The 21,403-nt window shown below is 43.0% G+C and overlaps 1 protein-coding gene across 1 annotated transcript in view; it reads right to left on the bottom strand.

The window, feature by feature from the left end:
* DISP1 (dispatched RND transporter family member 1) overlaps positions 1-16,374 on the bottom strand; it is a 79,744-nt gene extending 63,370 nt beyond the window's left edge. Inside the window, exon 1 of the mRNA XM_072333597.1 lies at positions 15,764-16,374. Within this exon, the coding sequence (XP_072189698.1) occupies positions 15,764-16,047 (284 nt within the window). The 5' untranslated portion in view covers positions 16,048-16,374. The remainder of the gene's footprint in view (positions 1-15,763) is intronic.
* Positions 16,375-21,403: the final 5,029 nt, after the last annotated feature.

The following is a 21,403-nucleotide window of genomic DNA, read 5'->3' as shown; positions in this document are numbered from 1 at the left end:
AAGAAAAATCCATTTAAAAAAAATACAAACCCAAAAACAAAACACAAACTTCTTGGTTAGGCCTCGACTTTTTTTTTTCTTTAATTAAAAGTACCGAAGCTTATAATTGTACTTCTTTTTTTTTTTTTTCCAGACAACTGAGAAAGCTCTTTACCAAAGCAACAACCTGTGCTGCAGCACGAACGTTGCCACTGTCTCCTTCCAGCAGATAGCTTCATGTATTTCACCAGCACCAGTTTTCCTGTAACCATTTCTCCTCTCTGCAAGCTCTCCTGTTCCTAACGCTGAGCAAACTCAACCTCACCCTCTGAAACGGCTCCGAAAAACTGGCACCCGGCCAACTTGCAACTGATACCGTGGCTTAAATACCTTCCCAGCAAAGTTGCACAAACTTCAAAATACTCTGGGATCAGTCATTAAAATGTTTTTGTTTCAGTTACAACACTAATGAAAACCAAATGTCTACATTTATTTTAGCCAGCTTTACGGCCTAGGGACTTTGCTCAAGAGAGAGGCCTGTATCAATCCTCATTTACCCAGCTGAATAGATTAGTCACAACACTGCACAGAGATATGGAGAATACTTTTAAAAGATTTAATTATAAGAGTGTTTCAGCCACAGATTTAATTAAGGAGGCTCAATTAATTGCCTCTGAAGTCTTCAATTACAGTGCACTTTCAGCTGCAAGTTTACAAGGCTCCTTTTGCAAACAGATTGAAGACTCAAAGCTAATGCTACAAGATAAGCTCCTGCAAACTGGATGGCTTTATCTATCCAAATAAGGCACACAGTAACAGATTTTGCCTGAAATTTAGCTTTCCCCAAAGAATTTGTCTGTAAAACCACAGGAAGACTTCATTGCATTATGCAAGTGTAACCCCACATATGTATACATAATACATTCAACAAAAAGAAATTTCCTAGGTGGGAAATGGACACTACAAAACAAAATGCTTTGTAAAAATCTGCCTTTCACCCAGAAGCCGTGACATCCTGCTGCTGGTTTAATCTTCACTCTCTACTGGTAGGTCAGCAAGTTAGATTTCTTCCATATATTCTTAGCAGCCTATAGCGAACTGATGCTTCAGCACCATTTATCCCTAAATCTGTTTTTAGGATACTTTGTACATAATTCTCTCCACAGCAGACCATACTGAAGCTCTGATAGAACAAAATCAACACACACTGACAAGACTCTCAAAATTCTTGAAAATGCCTACAAAAACTTCCAGTGACAGCTATTTACCATCTTCTGTACCTCAAGACATTGACAACATGCACAGCAATAATGCGGCAAAATGGAGACTCCGGGCTACTACATTTATGTTTCATGAGAAACGTATGAGAAGCCATCTGAAGCTTCACCAAGTGCTTTCATCAAGACGTTGAGGATTCTTGACAATTGTGATCACATCAAAAGCAAAGATTTCTCTCAAAATTTCAGCTAAATCGTCTCTGAAAGCAACTGCCGACATGATTAAGTAGCACAGATCTTGAAACATGAATGAAAAATCAGGAGAATCAAGAAACTATTCCTCCCGTTAAGTCTATGCATTTATTCACCTTTTACAGAAAAGAGCATTAAGGCAATGCTTATTCCACATAGAAGAAATAACACAAGAGAAGACCGAGCAGTACGAGTTCCACTGCAGCCTTTAAGAAGCTATCTATAAACAATATCATTTCTCAGCACATATTTTCTCAAAACCTGGCAACCTTACCGAACTGTCACACGCTATCCAGCAAAGACGTCCCCTTTTGAAATCTCAGATAGTTGCAGAGATGCCTTCATTTATTAAACTGAACGTACCTACAGTTCTTAATTTATTTCAGGCGCTCAGCACATAAGATTAATAAAAAGCATCTGGATTAAACAGGCAATACCCGTAGAGATCAAGAATAACAAATCTCCTCAACACAGCCAGAGAGAAGCTCCCCCTAGAAGTGCAAATCACGAGCTTTCAGAGGGCTGCCACATCCTGTCTGCAAGACAGGGAACTTCAGGCATTTTGAAGCCTAGCCTATTGTTTGGGACCAACTTCTCAAAAGCAAATACACCAACCAGCATTCCACGGTCACCCCCCCCCACCCGTAGGCAAAGAATCACATCAAAAGCAGATTACAGACAATCAACAATACTGACGAATTCTGAGACTGATTTTTACAGCCCATAGAAGAAGCTTGTTTCTCACACAAGAAACCATCTGTGAACGTACTAAGGAAAATAATGAATAGTTATTAATCCTTCCTCAGTGGAGGAGAATCTGATACCTTGAATAGATCTAGGTTCTCACTTTACAGTTTTATTCACTTCTGTAGTTGGTTCAAAAGACACATTATATCACACAGATTGTTTTGCAGCACTAAGGAGGAGACAAGCACAGCTCAAGAACATCGTTCACAGCTTCTTTCCTATCACATGCTCACAGGAGCAATCACACCTCTGGAATAAGAACGGGGCATTCAGTTAGCATTTAGGATTTTCTTCTTCCAGTGATTCTTTGTATCTGAGGTTTCTCACTGCATGTTAAGGGAAATCTGAGAACAGTTAAGGGACATTGCTCTAGGAATATTCCCGATCTCGAGGGCTGGTAGCATTAGCTTTGGAAGCCAGCTAGCTGCTGGAGCTGGCCAAGGGAACTGATGGAAAATGAGGTAATCCAGCAGATGTATGCTGCTCTTTGGGTTTTCTTCCCCTGTCACTAACCCAAGTGGCCTTTCTCACTACAGCACCGTTTCCAAATACGGAAAAACAGACATGTGGAATGATGAGGAAGAAAAAAAAACAAACACAAAAAGGCTTTATCTAGAAATCTGCTTAGAGAAGAGGCCTGAAACTGAACTGCCAAAGAAGCAGATTACCCAAAGCTCCAATTCACATCCACCTTCTTCCCAAAGAAGTTGAATGTTGTCCAGGAAAACTACAGCTCGCCTCGTTGTACTGCAAGATAAAGCTTTCCCCACACATAGTGATTGGGTGCTTGGCTCAGAGGAAAGACTCTGTTAATGGCACCTCCAATCAAGTACAGGAAGCAGAGAATACATGCCGGCAGATTCTGAATGGAAATTGAAGATATTAATGGCAATGACTGCTAAGTGGTATTTATCTTGATGAATCACTCAAGATATTTTGCATTACATACATAAAAGTAAAGCAAGCTCTCTATAAAAGGCACAATCCATAACACATCTCTCTGTAACCATCGCTTCAGACAGACGCCTCTGCAGCTATTGCTATGGATACCAAATGCATAGAACAGGTTTTATCAGTTTGGAAATTCAGCTCAGATGTACGTCACTAAAATTAGCACACTAAGGGTGTTTTACACACTGTAAAAATACACTAGATGCTCCTTTGTGGAATCTTTTCAGGTTTATGATACACACAAGGTAAAAGACAATCACACTTTTCTCAAAAAACACCTTTAATAAGCTTTATCCCCAAAAGAACTTTAAAAGAAGGCCTACATCTGAATTAAAGTGGGAAGGGACTGGTGCCCAGTACTACGCTGGACATATGATGGACATATGTCCAAGTTTCTGCCCCTAAAGACATTTTCCTTTGCATATCAAGTGGGGTGGGACAAAGCCATTGTGACAGTGGAGTTCCAGAGTAATAATTTTATTTATGGCACATGTGCAAGGTCATAGGATAAGATATTACCAGTATTTAGTCCACTTGTATCTTCTCTATTGAAAAAGACAGGGTTAATTTTCACCAGATTTCAAACGTGCCTGACCATGCTTCTACCAAGGTGATCTGGGCGATGGGCAAGTCACCATCTGACTCCCGTTTTCATCACACACTTTTCCCAGCAGCAGGCTCTGGCATGCTCTGCAGGTAGGTTGCACGGGCTTGGAAGTCAGTGTGTTGTGTCTCTGGAAGATCTGAGTAGTTGCACAAACACATTCATTACCACGATCCTTATTTTGGAATGGGAGAAAAGTAAATCAGAAGCAAGGAAGAAACTAAGCAGATGGTTAAAAAAGGAAAGAATAGACCAAAAAGAAACTTTGAGTGTTGTGCTAAACAAGAAGTCTCCCCCAGGCATTTAATCTATTCACATCTTAGAGTATGAAGGAGACGTACTCTTTAATTTGCTCGCTATGTCAAAAATCAAGATGAAAATCACCACCGGGTCCTTCCGTATCACAGGAAATCTTGGACCTTCCCTTGCTTCATGAAGATGCACAAAATTCAGCAGGTATTTGGTATTAAATACAGCAGTGGCAGTACTGCATTCCTTAGTTCCTGATCTATTTAAACGCTGATTGACACGGTTCCAAAGCACTGCAGGGCACACAACAAGCAGGCTTACTTTACCACAGAGGAAAAAAGTTACCTAGAAATGCACCTGGACAACTAAAAACCTAATACAAAATCAAGATACATACAGACACTTCTGCATGAACTCTTTCCTGCGCGAACTTAATCCATTCTCAAAGCAGACAGCAGAATTAATGCCCACTGGACAGGTGACTCCCTGTCAGAACAGCATCATTTGGATGCAAAACACTAATTTGAAAACAGCTAGTAAGAACCTTCTCTCCTTCATTCCTCTGCAAACAAACATTAAGACCCTGACATATCCATGGCAACTTGTGCTGTGGAAACCAGACTTCAACATAACCTTTTAAAATACTATGCCAGTTCTTTCACAGAGAATACATTGAAGGAACTATAAACCCTGTAGGGTGACACAGTAGTAATAAATCTGAATGCAAACGTCAGTAGAGTCCAAACTTAAAACACACACCTGCAGAAAAAAAACCCCACAGGGATTTCAGGCTGATGCCATCAGCTTTTAGAGAGGTATTTCATTGCCCTAAGGACTCCACACACCCTCTCACTCCTCAGCACTGCTGGTTTGTCAAAACAGAATGAAGTCATTGCAGCATGCCCCCTGGCTTCTTAAGGAACTTCAGATTAAATAAATAATAATAATAAAAAGCTGTACCAACACTGCAAGTCACATCAGTTAACATTGCCACAACCTAGAAAGGCGAGGTGGTACAACAGAACTGGGACTGCAATAAAGTGCAAGTTCTACAAACTACCTGAGTCATTACAGGTCTTGAAGGAAGCCAAGCAACTGTGTCACGTATTGGAACTCTTTGAGAGAAGAGATTTTCAGCAGTAGCGGGAAGGAAGAAAAGAGATGGTACTATTCCAAATAGAAAGGTTAAGAGAAACAGGAACAGTGACCCTACTTGTGATGGATATCTTTAAGCTACTAAAATGTTAACCAGTTTTTCTTCAATCTCAGATACTGTAAAAGAAGAATCCAAACAACTTGGGAATCCAAGAATGAGAAAATGCTTGGACTTGCACATTAGCTTTTAATGCAGAAAAGAGATACATGTCTGAAGAATTTTCACATCTGCAGCCACAGACAAAAATTAATCCTTATTACGTTACACGCTGCAAATGGAAAACAAGGCCACGAATTAAACGTGCCCTTCAGCAAATCATAATTCAGTGCCATATCTAAGATTAAGATGCTGACAATTCTGTCTCCTAGGTCCAAGTTCCTGCTGCCAGATTACGCTGCCTCTCATTTGTGCACGTTAATTGCTAGTTTTAGGAAAAAGGGCGTGCAAGATAAAGGCTGCTATCTGCTAATGAGGGCATGTTTTATTTCATATCTTAATCCTAACTCCGAGTCATGAGCAAAGCAGTCTGAAATCTCAAGAGTTTGCTATCAAACTTACCATTGGGGTTTACGAGTGCAATTTCACCCGTGTCTCCAAAATTCTGTGTGAAGTTGTCAAAGAAAGATTATTCTGGAAGTTTGTAGCCGCTGGTATATGCTTAGCATATCAATTAGAAGATATTTACAGTCACAGGGTGGAAGTGAGCCAGAAGATTCATAAAAGTATTTTTCCCTTGTTATGCAATATTCCTTTTCTTTGAAGGTTGGGAGTGGAAATGAGAGAGTACAGATGTACTGTTTTGATAGCAAGACCCATTAGCACGAAATGAGAAAGCGATTAATAACCCAACGCTATTAACCATTTTGATATCTCTTTAATTTGTATGGCCCTGCTTTCCAGAAACTATTCTAGGAGTTTCTAGTGCTATAAAGTAATGGTTGGAAAGAAGCTCAATAAATCAGCTAATTCAGCCTCTCAGAATGGGATTAGGAAAGCAAGGTCTAGACACAGTTAATCCATGCCTCAAAAGGCACTCTGAAAATGGAAATACCACAGTCTCCCTAACCAATCTGTTCCAGCGATCCACATTTTTTTTCTAGTGTCCATTTACACATCTTTGTTGCAATTTAAACCCATTACTGATGGTTCTGTCATCAGAACAGCTGTAGCAAACACCTTATTTTTTATATATCATTTGAACACAGTTCATCCTTCTTCCTTTAGTCTTTATTTCTTAAAGGAATCTGTTCTTATAAAAAATACAATATCTTTCAGAAAATAAAAATGGTATTTTCAAGACTACGTTCTGCTTACCTGCATCTATACCCTCTCCTAGTAGTCTAGCTTTTCCTGAAGTGACAAGCCTTAATCTAGAATGAAGGACTATCACATAATTTATGGAAAGCTATATGCTTGCATATTTCAGTATATCTAACTTGCTTGCAACATTTCTGTTAACAGAATCACATCCAGCTCAAGCACAACATTCCTCATACCCTCGGCACAAAATTCATTCTATTTTTCCACTGTCCGCTTGTGCAGAGACCATCATTAAACAGAGGACCTCGAGTGCTGTCCTCACCTGAAAGGTGTATTAACCCCCACGCTACTTTCCCAGTTTCTCCAAATAATTCAGAACCCCAACCCCATTTTCCAGCACATGTGCAACACCCCCCACCTGGGTACCAGCTGGTGCTCAATCTGCATTGACTTAACTTTTCACCCAAGTCAAAAATCAGTGCCAGAGCCCTGTAGAGACCATTCGGCCTAGACAACCTTCTGGTCTGACAGTGCTCTGTGAAACTACCCCAGCTTTTTCACCAAACTCACAGTGTTTAGAGAAACATTTCCTTGCTTTTCCATATAGGCAATATCATTTGAATAAACTCAAACTAAAAACCACATTGGATTCTCCCAAAGACACGAGACTTGATAGCGTATCATGAGAGGAGATTCAGCTGCTTGTCAGTTTGGCTTTCAGAAAATATATGTTCATTTACCACCTTTGTACTTTTTTCCCCACCAGAAAAGCTCACAAGATAGTTTGTACCCTTCACAGTTGTTTCACAGTCTCCAGTTCTCTAGAAGTTCTTGCGAGTTGAACATGGTGAACAGATAGAAATGATCTCAGTCAATAGTTTACATAAAGAATCTGTACTTTCATCCACGTATGCAACCAAAAATGTTCATCTAAACTAATCTTTTCCATCAAGGTTCCAACCAAATAATTTCTTCAGCTATTTTCACTGCTCACCTTTACTATTACTTACCTGCACCCTGAATTAGTAAACACCCAGCTTTATGTTCAAGTTATCGATAATCCAATTTGCTAAACTGGGAAAACCAAGCCTTAACTTGCAAATGGAAGTGATCTAACTGATCACTAATAGTTCCCCAACAATAAATAAGGCCTTCCTCCTCCTGTTCCAGTGAGGCTGTACCCATCACCCTGGTGTGCATCTGATCACGTGTAAAGCTCATTCAACCTGCTAACCAGAAAGCTAACCTAAGCAAGTAAAGCAAGTAGTTTCTTGCTGCTTAGCAAATTGTATGGCCTTAGGCCATGAGCATACCAGCATGAAGAATATGCAAAGCAGGAGACAAGACCACACTGCTGGGAAATTGTTGAGAAATACAAATTAGAAACTTCTACAAGTGTTGTCTTTGCAACTTAGAATGTTACCACAGTGAGATCACTGCTGCTGCACGTGGCAGCCATATCTGCAACTAAACTAGCTGACCTTTGCATTACAGATAAGAGTTTCGGGAAGCTGGTCTAGACAAGGTGAAGTTCACTTTAGAAAAGGCAGCAATGAAAAAGAAGCAATGAAGAAGTGGAACAAAACTGCTGCAGCCATGTGCTCTCCCCTTGGTAATGAACACGGGTGCTTGCTTTTGTCCATGTCGTATTATAATAAAAAGGTCACCGCCAAAGACTATCCAGAAGCAGTTCACACAAGAGATAAACACTTCTAAAGAACTACCAAAATAAATATTTACTTTGTTCAACCTTTTTGCTTACTGTATTGGTTTTCTACTCCACCCTGGTCATTCCGATTAGTTAGAGCTGTGAAACAATGAAGAAAGTTTGAAACAAAAATACCAGTACAAGTTTCCAATAAAAGCCAAGGAGATATCACAGAACATTCTCTTAACAGGGCTCACAAAAGCATCTGGCATTAAGCCCTGAAGAGAAGGCAGCACATTCATTTCAGGATATCATTCAGACCCAGTGTTATCAGTCTGCTCAGTTTTACCTTGGAGGCTCTGACCACCTACCTCTGCCCTCAAAGCAAGAAGGAAGCACCAAATAGTGGGGTAAATAAGCAGGAGCTCTGGTGGGCCTCAAATATACAGACCCATTATTATAGCTTCAGATCATGGTTTTTTTCTTCCTGTTTGGTTTTTACAGATTTAGCAGCCTAAGTTACACATATAGCAAGGAACTTGAAATAGTGTATTTGAATCATCACTGAAGGTTAGAGGAAAAGATGACAACTTAAGGAAAAACAAAAATACGCTTGGCACAGGCAAACAGCAGCAGGTCTGTCCTGCTTACAAAGAAGTAGTCCAACTTCCCCAAAATTAATCCCTGTGCTGAATATCAGGAAACACTGAAGAGTTCTGCAAAGTCTGAGATTTTGAAAAGTTAGGGGAGAGAGACAACCTCCCCCAAAGAGCCACCTTCTACACACTGGCAATGAAAGTCTGTTCCCAAAGAACCTCTTCAAAACTTCTCCGTTTCACTGTAAAGCACTCTGGGTTTGTAGAGCTCCATATTCAGGGCAGTAACAAACAGCCATGTGACCCTCTCGTGGAAAGGCCATGAAAAAATAAATCTGTCTGGAGTTTATGTTGGCTGGGCAAATCAATATACTTAGTCATAACTCGACAGCACCGCTCACAAAGCCAGTAATTGTTTTTGCACTAATGCCATCTCTACTGCATTTTTAAAGAGAGAACAAGTTGCCAAAGTACTGATAGGCAGCAGACCTGAAACTGGCTTTGCCAAACAGCAGGTTAAGCAGGGAAAAACAGTTCCTGACCCAACAGGTCAGCAGCTGCCCTTGGAAGGGCCAGTCGTAGCGCCTGGCCAACCACAACACTGAAACTGGTGACGAAAGTAATGTATTAACATCAGCACACGGCAATAGGTTTTACAAATACTGCGTGTTGTGTCTTTTTTTTAATTCCCCAAAAGCTTTGATGCAGATTCTACTTTTTCCTGTCTCCAACCATAAACTTCCAGAGAAAATACATGATGATTCATTCAGGCCTACAAACTTTCTGTTTTTCAGAGCCCTGGACTTCACAGAAGTGAGTTCCAAGCTATATATTAACAATTTTAGTTGTTGTTTTAATAACGATTTGTATGTCATGCTGATGCCTTTACAAAAATACAATAGAATTAAAACATTTCACATGATTTAACTTCAAAGAGTTAAGATTAAGTTACTGAATTCTTGCAATACCTGCTGGAGGTTTTTTTTTGTTTTACGGTATTAAAGAAGCTATCAACAATAAGTGAGAACACATGTTTCAGACTAGGGTAAAGTTTATTCCAACAGGGAAAAAAAATTCCCTTCAGCTTCATGTAATTATTTTGAACAGCATATGTAATATTAAAGAAAATATTTGAACTTAGATATTTAAACTAGGTGGTGTGGTACTCTGTAATTTTCTGAGCCCAAAACATCATAGCTGTGGCAATTCTTAATTAATTACTCTTGGTTCTCAAAATCCCCCTCCTTCCTTCCTCCCACCCAAAGCTATCTGCACAAAACCAAGTTCTCACGTGACTTCAAAAAAGCCTGTTGCCTAACGTGCTATTTCAATATTGGAATACCAGCACGGCTATTACAATATTAAATGCTTTAATCTTCAGAAACATCTCACATCAGCCATGTTGCTGAGCACGGTAAACACAATCAGAGGGAAGAAATAAGAAAAAATTATAAGAAAGCCCTCTGGTCTCACTTCAGGTCTAGAAATACCTCAAGCCTCAGTCTACAGGCATCAGTAACCCACCAAGCCTTACAATCAACAGGAGCGTGTCTAACTCAGAAGAGCACAGATGAGGCCCCTCAAAAAGAAGAGCTTTAATTCCAGCACTTCCCTGCAGCAAAACTGCAAACTGAGCTGCATCATTCCACTCACATTCCAGGTAGAATGGATTTTCTGTTTACAAAATGCATCTTCTCTAATCTCCCTCTTGATGCTCCATCCTGTACATAAATATTTAATCACAGACAGGCACTCTGTGAAAGGCAGTCTGAACACAGGGAGATCCGTTCGCCTCTGGTATAAGCTTAAATAGGATAAAAAAAACCAAACAAATTGTATGTTGCACACACACTCAAATATGACACTGGTTCAAAAACCATAAAAAGATGTGCACAGAAATAAGTGATTCCTTTTATTTGTCATATGACATCTGAAATAGTTCTAAAGAATACTCACTGATTAAACGAGTACAAGTTATAAGACAATTATTGCGTGCTTGGAAGATTCAAACTGGAAACAATGTTCATTAATACTCCCTTCAAATGTCTAGGAAGACTGCAAATGTGGTACTTTGGGAAAGCAAGCAACAACAACAGCGTTAGCTGTAGCAATAAAGCTGCTTGCTTTTGAGATTTACTCCTTAGAGCTCCAACAGGCACACCTTATCACACACACGGGCAGCAGCGGGAAGGAGAAATACCAGGAGGCCTACAACAGACGCCCGCTCACAGCCCTTGCCCAACCTTAGTTACATAAAGATAGAAGATGAAGAATTAAAGCTCCAGGGGGCCAGAGATCCTTAGCAACGCGGGGATAACAGCAGCTGAATTTCCAAGCACCGTGGCTCTGAGCAAGAAAGAACTATTGCTTAGAATGCACACTTGAGCCTGGGACATAAATGTTTTCAGATGACAAGAATACATTTCCTCCTATTAAAACTAGAGCTGCCTCCTTACCATCTATCTGCATGTCAAGATCATTAACAAGGAGAGACTGTACGAGAATAAAATACAACACACATCTGTTAATAGTTAAGGCTTAATTTAGTCAGTTTTATTAATTTGTGCTACAAAAGCACAAGAATTGTGTTGTGCTAGAGACAGTACAAGAATGGTTTTATCATGCTGTGTTTGCCTGCCTCTACAAAAACAACTCGGTGCTTTAGATTAAGACACACAGCAAGAACTTTCTTCAGATACTTGCAAACAGAAGGCAAACAATTCCCAGACATCTGCTGAATACACCAGCCAACCAGAGCACAAGCTTTTCACCTTTACTACAGAAATATGTGAAGAGAGGAATAAGAAAATGGGGAGCGGCTGAGGCCGCTGGGTTTGCTCAGCGCAGAGGAGCTGAGGGGAGGCCTGATGGCGGCTGCAGCTCCTCACAGGGCAGCGCTGAGCTCTGCTGTGTGTGACAGCGACAGGGAACGGCATGGAGCTGTGTGGGGAGGGGCGGCTGCGGGTCAGGGCAGGGTCTGCACCAGAGGGCGGTGGGCATGGAACCAGCTGCACAGGGCACAGCCCCAATGGCAGAGTTCAAGGGGCACTTGGACAGAGCTCTCAGACATGGGGTTTGGATTCTGGGTGGTGCTGTGTGAAGACGGAAGCTGAACTCAATCCTTATGGGTCCCTTCCAACTTGAGATATTCCATGATTCTGTATTTCTTACACACCCATCCACCAACCTGCTACTCTGTCTCCCTTCAGTGCCATGTTTTCTGCCCACAGACCTTCATTCTTGCTAGGTCTGTGCTATCCCACATCTCCACCAGCAGCCTCAATGGTGATCACCACTTCCCCCACCCCATCCCCAGCACCTATCCTTGCTCCTCTTCACCCTGCTCATCCAGCCTCACCACTTCTGCTTTCAGATCTTCTCCCTCCCACACCACCACCTGACTCCAGTCTCCCTTCCCCACAGTCTACCAGCCAGATATATTTACCTTAATATTGAACGCAAGAGAAGCTGCCTCAGCGAAAGTTAAGATCCAGCAGAGGATAGAAAGCTTCAAGAATTCACCTTTTATTGTCATAGAGTTCCTTTACGCACAGCCTTCCTAGCCAAGGCATCTTCTGTTACTCCAGCTCTCACCAAGCCAGCTGCACCATGCTCCTGACTTGTTGCGTGTGGAGTTTCAAACGTTATATGACAGATGTCAGCCTTTGACTACTGCAAGTCTTAAAATCAAAGTTCAGATGGAAATTTCACCTTGCTGTTCTACTAATATCAAGACTCATAAGTGCAATATACTTCATTTAGGTGAGATCCCTCTAGAAGGGTAAAGTTACAGTTACGCAGCTTTCATTTTTAAGAGTTAAGAAGTACCTTGTTTACAACAAAACATGAGTCTGACAAGTTTTGATTAAAACCCTCAGTGTCAAGCAAGCCTATTTTAGCATTACAGTCTCACCCCGCATGTAATTTAGAGGTTACAGTCCACTCTTACACCACAAAGCAACATGCTTTTCTTTAGGGTAGCAAAGCAACCTGTCGTCTTTCTTTTACCTTTTAATATCAGAAAGAGCATTTTCACACCTTCCCACGATGTTTAATTTTCGTTGCACTTCACACCAGAGCACAGCTGACTTGGTAAGAGCTGCTGACAGGAAGTCGCACTAAACTCAGAAATACCATATGGCTGCTGAACTAGAAAATAGCCATGGTTACCAAACCAAATTAATTCCACTGACCGCTTTGAAGAGAGATAGCGGTATGCTTGCTAATTATCTGAGGTGCTTATTATGTATTTCAAAGTTTGCAAGTAATTCTATACTTCTATCAAAGCTAATAAATCAATCATCTCTGTTAAAAGCTTAGAGGAAAGCAAAGCTTACGGCTCACATCTATGGTTAACATATGAGAAACATTACTATGAAAGCCATTCAAAAGGCTCCTCGTGGGAAAGGGTAACATTATGAGAACTAAGTGTTTTCACATGTTCTTTTTACCTTTGTTCTTTTATGGTCTTATTTTTCACCTCTTCTACAGCAAGACCTTTTTGGAGGCTACTAAGCTGAATTCCATCTCTTTCTTCCCAAGGCCCTTTGGGACTGTTCTCCCCATATCAACATCTTTTGTTCCTGCTACAGTAATTCTCTGATCAGCGCAAAACAGCTTTACATGCCTTTCCCCAACAGAGTCAGCAACAAAAACAGGTTCAGAAAGATGAGGAAAAAGTCGAAGGAACAAAAATCTACCTTCCTTATCAATGCATAAGCGTGTCTGCTAACAATAAATACATCCAGAGCAAGCTTCCTCCTGAAGTCACGTATTGCCCATTAATAATTAGCAGAAGGCAAACAGATTGAAGCAAAACCCCTGCACAGGAAAGCCCAAACACCAGCACTGCTCTTCTCTAGCTCCTACAGGTGAACAAGCCTTACTGACCACACTGCAATCCTAAGTTTCCCTGCACCGGGGAACTCAAAAGCAAATCAATAAGAAAAACCCAATGGCTGTGTTTTATTGCCCATGTACTGCACCCAAAAGGGAAACATTTTCCTGAGTTACAATAAGAAGTCTCTAATCCTAATGTGGTTTTCAACATTCTGTATCACTGTGTGTAAGGCTTTAATTTCATCATCCATCTGCTTTTAACTGATGTAACGCATTTAAGCTTCTGGTCCCAAAATAACCGTGTTTTCCAAGTAGGCTATTATACTACTGCCTGCAGGATATCACTCACTTCACTGTGGAAGAGAACATAAATCTTTCGGCAGGATTTGATTCTGCTTTTTATTTAGTGATTACTAAAATACCTAAAGCAATGTCCACACTCAGCTTCCTAACAGAACACTGTCAGCACAGGCTTCCAGTCTATATATATAATATAATATAATCACCAAAACATCAAGTTTTGTTGTTGTTGTTGTTTATGCTTTTTAATTATATCTCAGCCAACTTGTACCATCAGCCCAGCAGCTTCCCAATAGCAGATGTGGTTTATAGGAGCTGCTGAAAAGCTAAAGTACCATTTTTCTTCCAAGCAAATGTTTATAAACATTATTATTTGTTATGGTCAACAATTTAGTGGCCACAAACTAAAGTGCTTGCAGTAACAGCCCATAAAGGCTGATACTTTAAGTACCTATACTTTTCTAATAAACATGGGCAGGCTGATCTGGTGGGTGGCAATCCTGCACACAGCAGAGGGTTGGAACTAGATGATCTTTAAGGTCATCTACAACCTAATTCATACTGTAATTTCACATCACCACTCTGAAGACTGTTCCACAACACATCCTTCCAGCCCTGCAGGCTCTGGTCCCCTTCCTAAGTAAAGTAGGAAGATCCTGCATCCTTATCCGTCCCAGTTGCTTTCTTGTCCCTTGATTCTACTGCAACTCTACGGACCAACACTTTCATAGCTGATCATGTTTAATAATGAGCTCACAGAAAATTAGGATGCGCTCTCTTGTTACTTGCTATCCTTGTTACTGATTTACAGGTTCATAACAGGGGCTCTTTCATTTGTGTGTCTAAGCCAGCAGTTCCATAAGTGCTCTCTCTAACATGCTACTTACACTCCGATCAGACAGCTCTGCTCATTTGTAACACACACACGCCCTGCAGACACATCTTTTGAGCAACTACAGCTCCTTGTGCCTCTCCTGAGGATCAAACAGACCCTATTTTGGGCAGTGAGGCGCTGGCACGGCTGCTCACAGAGCTGTGGTGCCCCATCCCCTGATGTGCTCCAGGCCATGTTGGATGGGGCCTTAGGCAACCTGAGCTGGGGGGACAGCCCTGGCTACGGCTTGGGATGAGCAGGCTTTGAGATCTCTTCCAACCCAAAACACTCTGTGATTCTATGACTCCACTCACCAGCACGGTTTGAACCATCCCTCCTTCTGCAGAGCCTTACTTTTCATTCTAACCCAAAGGCCGGTAAAACAGCGAGCACCCTCCTGCCTTCCATACGGGAGCATTCTCAAGTGAACTTTTAATACCCTCGACCAAAAGAAGGGAAGGAGCCAGCGGGCGCCGTTCCTCACGCCGGAGGCAGCCCATACATCTCCCATACATCTCCCATACATCTCCCATACATCTCCCATACATCTCCCATACATCTCCCATACATCTCCCATACATCTCCCATACATCTCCCATACATCTCCCATACATCTCCCATACATCTCCCATACATCTCCCATACATCTCCCATACATCTCCCATACATCTCCCATACATCTCCCATACATCTCCCATACATCTCCCATACATCTCCCATACATCCCTCGGCGGCTCCTCCAGCACACCTACGGCATTAACCGGCGCCGAGTTGATGCGGACCGATCGCGCTGCCCCAGCTGAGCCCCGCTAACAGCCCGCACCGAGGCCAGGCCCGGAGGGAGGTTCGCAGCGGGGGCGGGCGGAGCGGAGCCGCGCCCCGCAGGACGAGCGGAGCCTGGTCCGAGCGGCCGCGAACCGGGCGGGCCGCCAGGTGCCCTCCGGGGCCGGTTACCGCCCTCCCGCCTCGGGGCCGCGCACGCACCTCGGCAGCGCGTACGGACCGCCTTCCACGGCGGTTCCCCTCGCCTTCCCGCCCCGCACGCCGGGCGAGGAGGGGAGCCGGGAAGCCGCCCGCCCCGCGGCACGTACCTGCAGACCGCCCGCTGCGGGGTCCCGGAGGCGGCCACCGCCGCTGCCCTGCCCGAGCCCGTCGTCGCGGCAGGAAGCGAGCGGCCCCCGCGGCGTCTCCGCCGTGGCGCAGTTACCATGGGACGGACGCCCTCTCCCTCCGGAAGTCGGCGCCGGCGACGGGGCGGGCCGAGGAGGCGGGGACGCAGCCATCTTGAGCGCGGCGCAGGGTCCGACAGTTGCCGGCCGCCATCTTGAGCGTGGTGCGGCGGAGGTGACGGCCGCTCAGTGGCGACTTGGGTCATTTGGGATTGTGCGCCACAGTTCTTGAGCAGCCCTGGGGATCCCCCATTGTGAGGACAGCCAGTTCTTTAAAGCCTCTAATCATCACGTGGAACACCCAGCGTCGAGCTGCCCGTAGCTGGGAAGTCAGGGCTTGCAGCCTGAGTCAGAGACACCGATTCGCTCCGTGTCCCCCTTCACTCAACATGGCTTTTATTAAAGGCTCGGTATAATTCCACGTTCTGGCTCAGGGTTCATCCCAAACACCAGGAACAGGCCTGTTGTATCAGCCTGAGACCTCGTGTTTGATCAGCTGAGATCAGAACATGAAACCACGTGGAAGATGACATTGGTAACTGATGAGATTTGGGCTGGAGTATTGCTCCAGGAATGCAACAGCAAATGGAAAAGAACATATGAACATAAGGAGATACGTCCTTTCTGCAAAGCAGCAACAGCAAACGAAAGAGGAAAGCTCAGCCCTTCCAGCTCCAGATGACTTTGCCGCCAGGCCTCGTCACTCAATACCACATTTTGCCACTTAATGACTAATTGTGCCGATTTCTTCTCTAGACTCATTAGACGGGTCACTCACCTCATCCAGCTCAAAAACTCCAGTGACACTTTCCCTTCTTTCACAAAACATATCGCCGAAATACTGCTTATGCTCCACTGAGAGCAGGAATTACTCTAAATTCGTTTCATTTCCACTCCCCAGCTCCTGTCTTTCATTGCCATCTAGCGTTCATCCTTGGAAGTGATGTTTTACTAATGGAATCCCTCCTCGTCAAACCGATTTGCTGTAACCAATGGATTCTGAAACTGACAGATGGCACAGATAGAAAGAGCCATTAGAAACAGATAAACTGTACCTACGTGTAAGACGTAGAGATGTATCTATTCATATTTTTATCGCAGTGAGGTCTCTTACATGATTTAAAATCAGTAACACTTGTAACTCAGATACAGATTATATATACCAGTTATTTAGTTCTATCCGCGCTGTTCTCTGTAACCAATCAGAGCACTTCAAAAAAACATAAACAGGGTTCCCCAGAGATCATTTGTCTTCATTTTCTTATCTTCTCTGCAGTGATTTCTGGTACTCAGCCTCCACCCAAGATCAGCACACCATTCATAGCCACTCAAAGCACACTTCTCTCTCATTACTATTAAATGCATAAACTTAAAAGGTTTGCCTATATTTCTATGAAGTGTTCACTGGCCAGTACAGATCGTTTCCTCTTGAAAATCAAAGATCCTAAATCAGGTTATAAATTCGGAGTGAAAAAATTCAATAAACTGTATATGTGCACAGAATCTTCTACAATGGTTTTTTTTGCATACTCAGATCCTTCCATATGTTTCAGAAACCATCTAGTCATGAAAGGATCTGAAAGCCATTAGTATCTGAATTAGTTGAGCTGGGAAGGAGACAGAGCAAGGTGCTTAACTACTTTGATTCCAGGGAAAAATTAATTTCATTAGAGCAATTTCAGATCACATTCCTGGCAGTTGTGTTTGTCGCGCTTTCTTCAAAGGACAGGAATTAGCATTGACTGACACCAACATCAAAGCTCATTTATTCACCCACCCACGTCCTACCAGCCCTTCAGAGCTTGTCTGTTTATTCAGCACTTTAGCAATGCCACAGTAAATAAGATTTCATTTCAGAGCCCGCGTGATTTTTGTCAAAGCACTTAGCATAGGCTTCTTACTATGTCACATTAGAAACCACCTTTGTAGGTCTGATGAAGGATCAGCTAGATATTTACCTCAATAGGTGTTGCAAATGTTGTAAGTGGTTAGCAAAAGAACGGAGATGTTGACTGGAACCTAGAGCTTGTTTTTCTTTCTGTTGGTCAACAACTACAAAATCTCTTTCAGCAGCATGGGGGGTAATGCCAGAAATGATCCGTCACCCCCTGAGCTGCTTAAGTCCAAGGCTGGTTAAGGACATCGTGCCTTTGGACACGGGGTCCTGGGGAAGCTGTGTGTCACTCAAGGCTCAGCTCTCTGTTGCACAGCTGTTGTGTTCTTTCCAGCTCAGCTGGAGGCATTGGTGCCGCCCCTTCACTCACAACACACACGTAACCTGTTATCATCTCTTGTGAGATGCAGGTAGTTTCCTGCTGGTAAATCATCTTCTATTTCGTGTTTGTGCATCATCTGTCAAAACAGGACTTGATCGCCAATTAAAGCTGCTAGAGCACAGGAACAAGGCGGATGCATCACAGCTCTGCTGCCTCTTTGGAGGCACACAGAGAACTGCTGCCACATCAGACATGACACCTGACACATCACCAACAGTGATCTGCTGCCTGTGCTGCAACCTTAAGCCCCCAGGGTGACAAAAAACAAGCAGTTAGACTAGGGGCCTGTGTTTTACTCTCCAATCATTGGCAGTATGAGTTGCATATAGTCATGATTGCTCACAGATGGGCAAGAAAATGATGCCACTGGAGAAGATACTTCCAATTTCTTTCTTAAAAAGAAGTAATTGATTCCATTTTTCAACAAGTTGAACCCAACTGAGTTGGTGTACCAGTTCGACAGCTGAACAGTCTTCCCCTAAAGGTTCCCTCCAGGCCTCAGCCACTTGTTTCCTCTTTCTCACCCTTACCCACAGCTTGCCAACACAGATACCAACAGGTACCAAACAGAAACAGCAAAGAGAAGCAACCTGACAAAAAGTAAAGAAGGTGGAAGAGCCTCTTGTGCATATTACCCAGGCAGAAATGGCCGCCTGCAAGCATCATTACGCTTTTCTCACTGATGAAAAGCAGGACCATGCTGGTATGAGCAACTCTCCAATCAAAGATACAGAGTGGGCAGTAAAACAGATGCTCCCCTAAGCATCATCCCTGGCACCAGCTCACTGCTGTCTGTCTGTACTCCAGGGCTAGGTGGTGCAGAGAGGAGTTACATGATATGTAGAGTTGCTTTGGAGATGCTGAAGGGGAAATTTAAATTCATAATCCACCTGATCCTTCCCTGGTTCTCCCAAAAATACAGAGCGTACCTTTGAACCCATTCTGCATTCAGTTATTCCCACATGTCTCCCCCTTGGTTTGCAGAGAAGCTCTGAGCAGTACTGGAGACAAGTCACTTCAGGATGCCTGCCTGGATTTTCAATGCCAATGGTAAATCCCACCCTTCCTTCTGAAATTTCTACACTTGATACAAGAGTATCAAGCTGCTTCGTCACCATTGCAGGTCACGGTGTGGTGTACGCTGGTATATTTTAAGAAGCTTGGGTGTCTCGCATGGGTAACTTTTGCATTGCAGCTGCTGGACCTCCACGCAGCAAGGACAAGAGCAGGAACAGGAACTCTACCAGCCATAGTGTTCTGCAGTCAGGCATTCCCTTGCAAGTGCAAGGCTAATTTACAGGATACATGACTGAAGGGTTACCCCTTGCTCTTGTATCAGGCTCAGCAAAGACCAGGGAATGGCTGAATTTCATTAGCACATTTGCTTATCATAGTATCATAGTATCGTGCAAGTTGGAAGGGACCTTAGAGATCATCAAGTCCAACTCCCGGGATTCGAGCCCTTCTGTGTAGCAGAGCGGCACTTCTGCCACTTGTGCCACAGGGGGGGATTCGAACCCCGGGCCTCTGGTGTTGCAAGCAGCAATTCTACCACTGCGCCACCGGACAAAAGCAAATAATAATAATAATAATAATAATAGAGAAAGGATTAGTTCCTCTGGCATTTTCAAGGCTCTGTATTGGAAACAAAAGCCTTCCATCATGAGAAAAATAAAGAAGAAAAAAAGAGAAAAAATAGATGAGAGAATGGCTAATTTGACTGGACAGGAATAAATTCCACTGGTCTGACTGACCACAGCCTTGCACTTTAAAATCCTGGGACCTGATGCACGGTAAAGTTATCAAAGTTAGCACAGAACCACAGTGCCACATAATGGAAATCATTTACATTTCACTGTCTCACCCAGTTGGGCAGGCAGGCCTGTGGAGCTGCAATATTTATTGAGGCTGCCCACCAGTTTATACAGGAGTTTAAAGGTTAAGGATTCGACTCTTCAATTCTGAAACTGGGAAGAAACAGAAATGCCCAAGAAATGAGATACTCAATAGCCTATGAGAAAGCGATGGAAAATTCATTGCTTCCAGTCACTTACAGCACTTGTTATGCAGAAATGGGCTGAACTCCTCAGTTTTGCTTGGAGGCTTATGTCATCTCCAATCTTCCCAGTGAGACTCAAGCATGGTTTATCACAGCAATTTGCATGTAGATGAAAGGCATCTCTGCTGCCAGCGATTGCCTTTCTGAAGTTTGGTTTCCACTAGCTCAAAGAAAACAGCTTCAATGGGGGAATAGAACTCCTTAAAAACCTTTGAGCTCTGAACAACTGCACTCAGTCTAACCCATCATAAAAGAGGAAAATTAAGGTGCCAGCAGATACAACAGAGCAGCACAATTTGCATTTTCAACTGACAGCACAGCAAGTGGAGAACTTTGTTTACTCCACATCACCAACTAGAAATTGCACAGGCCCATGCAGAACCAAGTTTTGAATGCTTCCCTCCCCTGCCCCCATCAAGTATCATGGATCTGTCAGGGTAATAATTTAGAAATCCCTTCAAAGTGTTGTCCAGGAAACTCGTCCTGCCTAGTGTTTGTCATCATCCACGGGCAGCACTCAGTATTTAGTAAGCAAGAGATTATATGGGTCATGTTCTGAAACCTCATCAATATTTGTAAAAGCATGTTGAGAAAACCACACCGTGTCCTAAACTGATCCATATTCAACACCATCTTCCCCAAAGCAGCTTTTTTTCACCCAGAGAGTCCACGTAACTTTACTTGGAAGTTTCTCCACCAACTCTGTGTTCTAGAAGACAAAACAGAAAGACTTCAATTACATAAAAGGTAAATAGCTTCAGTTGGTATCTTCTGTTCAAAGCACTGACAAACACTGTTCCAAGTGCTTCCAGTTACCATGAGTATAGAAGCTGCACTACACACAGCTGATTTACAGCTGGAGTTCACACAGTGATGCAAGACCAACATATTTGCAATAGCAGAAGATGGAAAACATATTTAAAACAAATCTTGAAAAACAACAGTGTAAAGAAACAGCAACTGCTGATCCGCTACTATGCTTTTGAAGTGGACCTGTTTTGCTTTAGCAGAAAAAAGCTACAAGAAGTTGATGTTAGAGATACCCTCCTCTGGAGCACTGGATTCTCCACTGGCTCAGGTTTCCCATGGGGTTCCAGCTGTGAAGCCTCCTCTGTTACCCTGCTGCTCTCAGATTACTCCCTCCCCTACCTGAACCTGATAAAATAACAATTAAATGGGTTTGTGTGCCAAAGGCTCAGATTTAAGGAGGTTACAGATAAATGAGAA

The sequence above is a fragment of the Excalfactoria chinensis genome, chromosome 3 (genome assembly GCF_039878825.1).
Source record: "Excalfactoria chinensis isolate bCotChi1 chromosome 3, bCotChi1.hap2, whole genome shotgun sequence".
Taxonomy (NCBI): domain Eukaryota; kingdom Metazoa; phylum Chordata; class Aves; order Galliformes; family Phasianidae; genus Excalfactoria; species Excalfactoria chinensis.
Note: the sequence above shows the minus strand (reverse complement) of the source record. Positions and strands in the feature narration are given on the sequence as shown.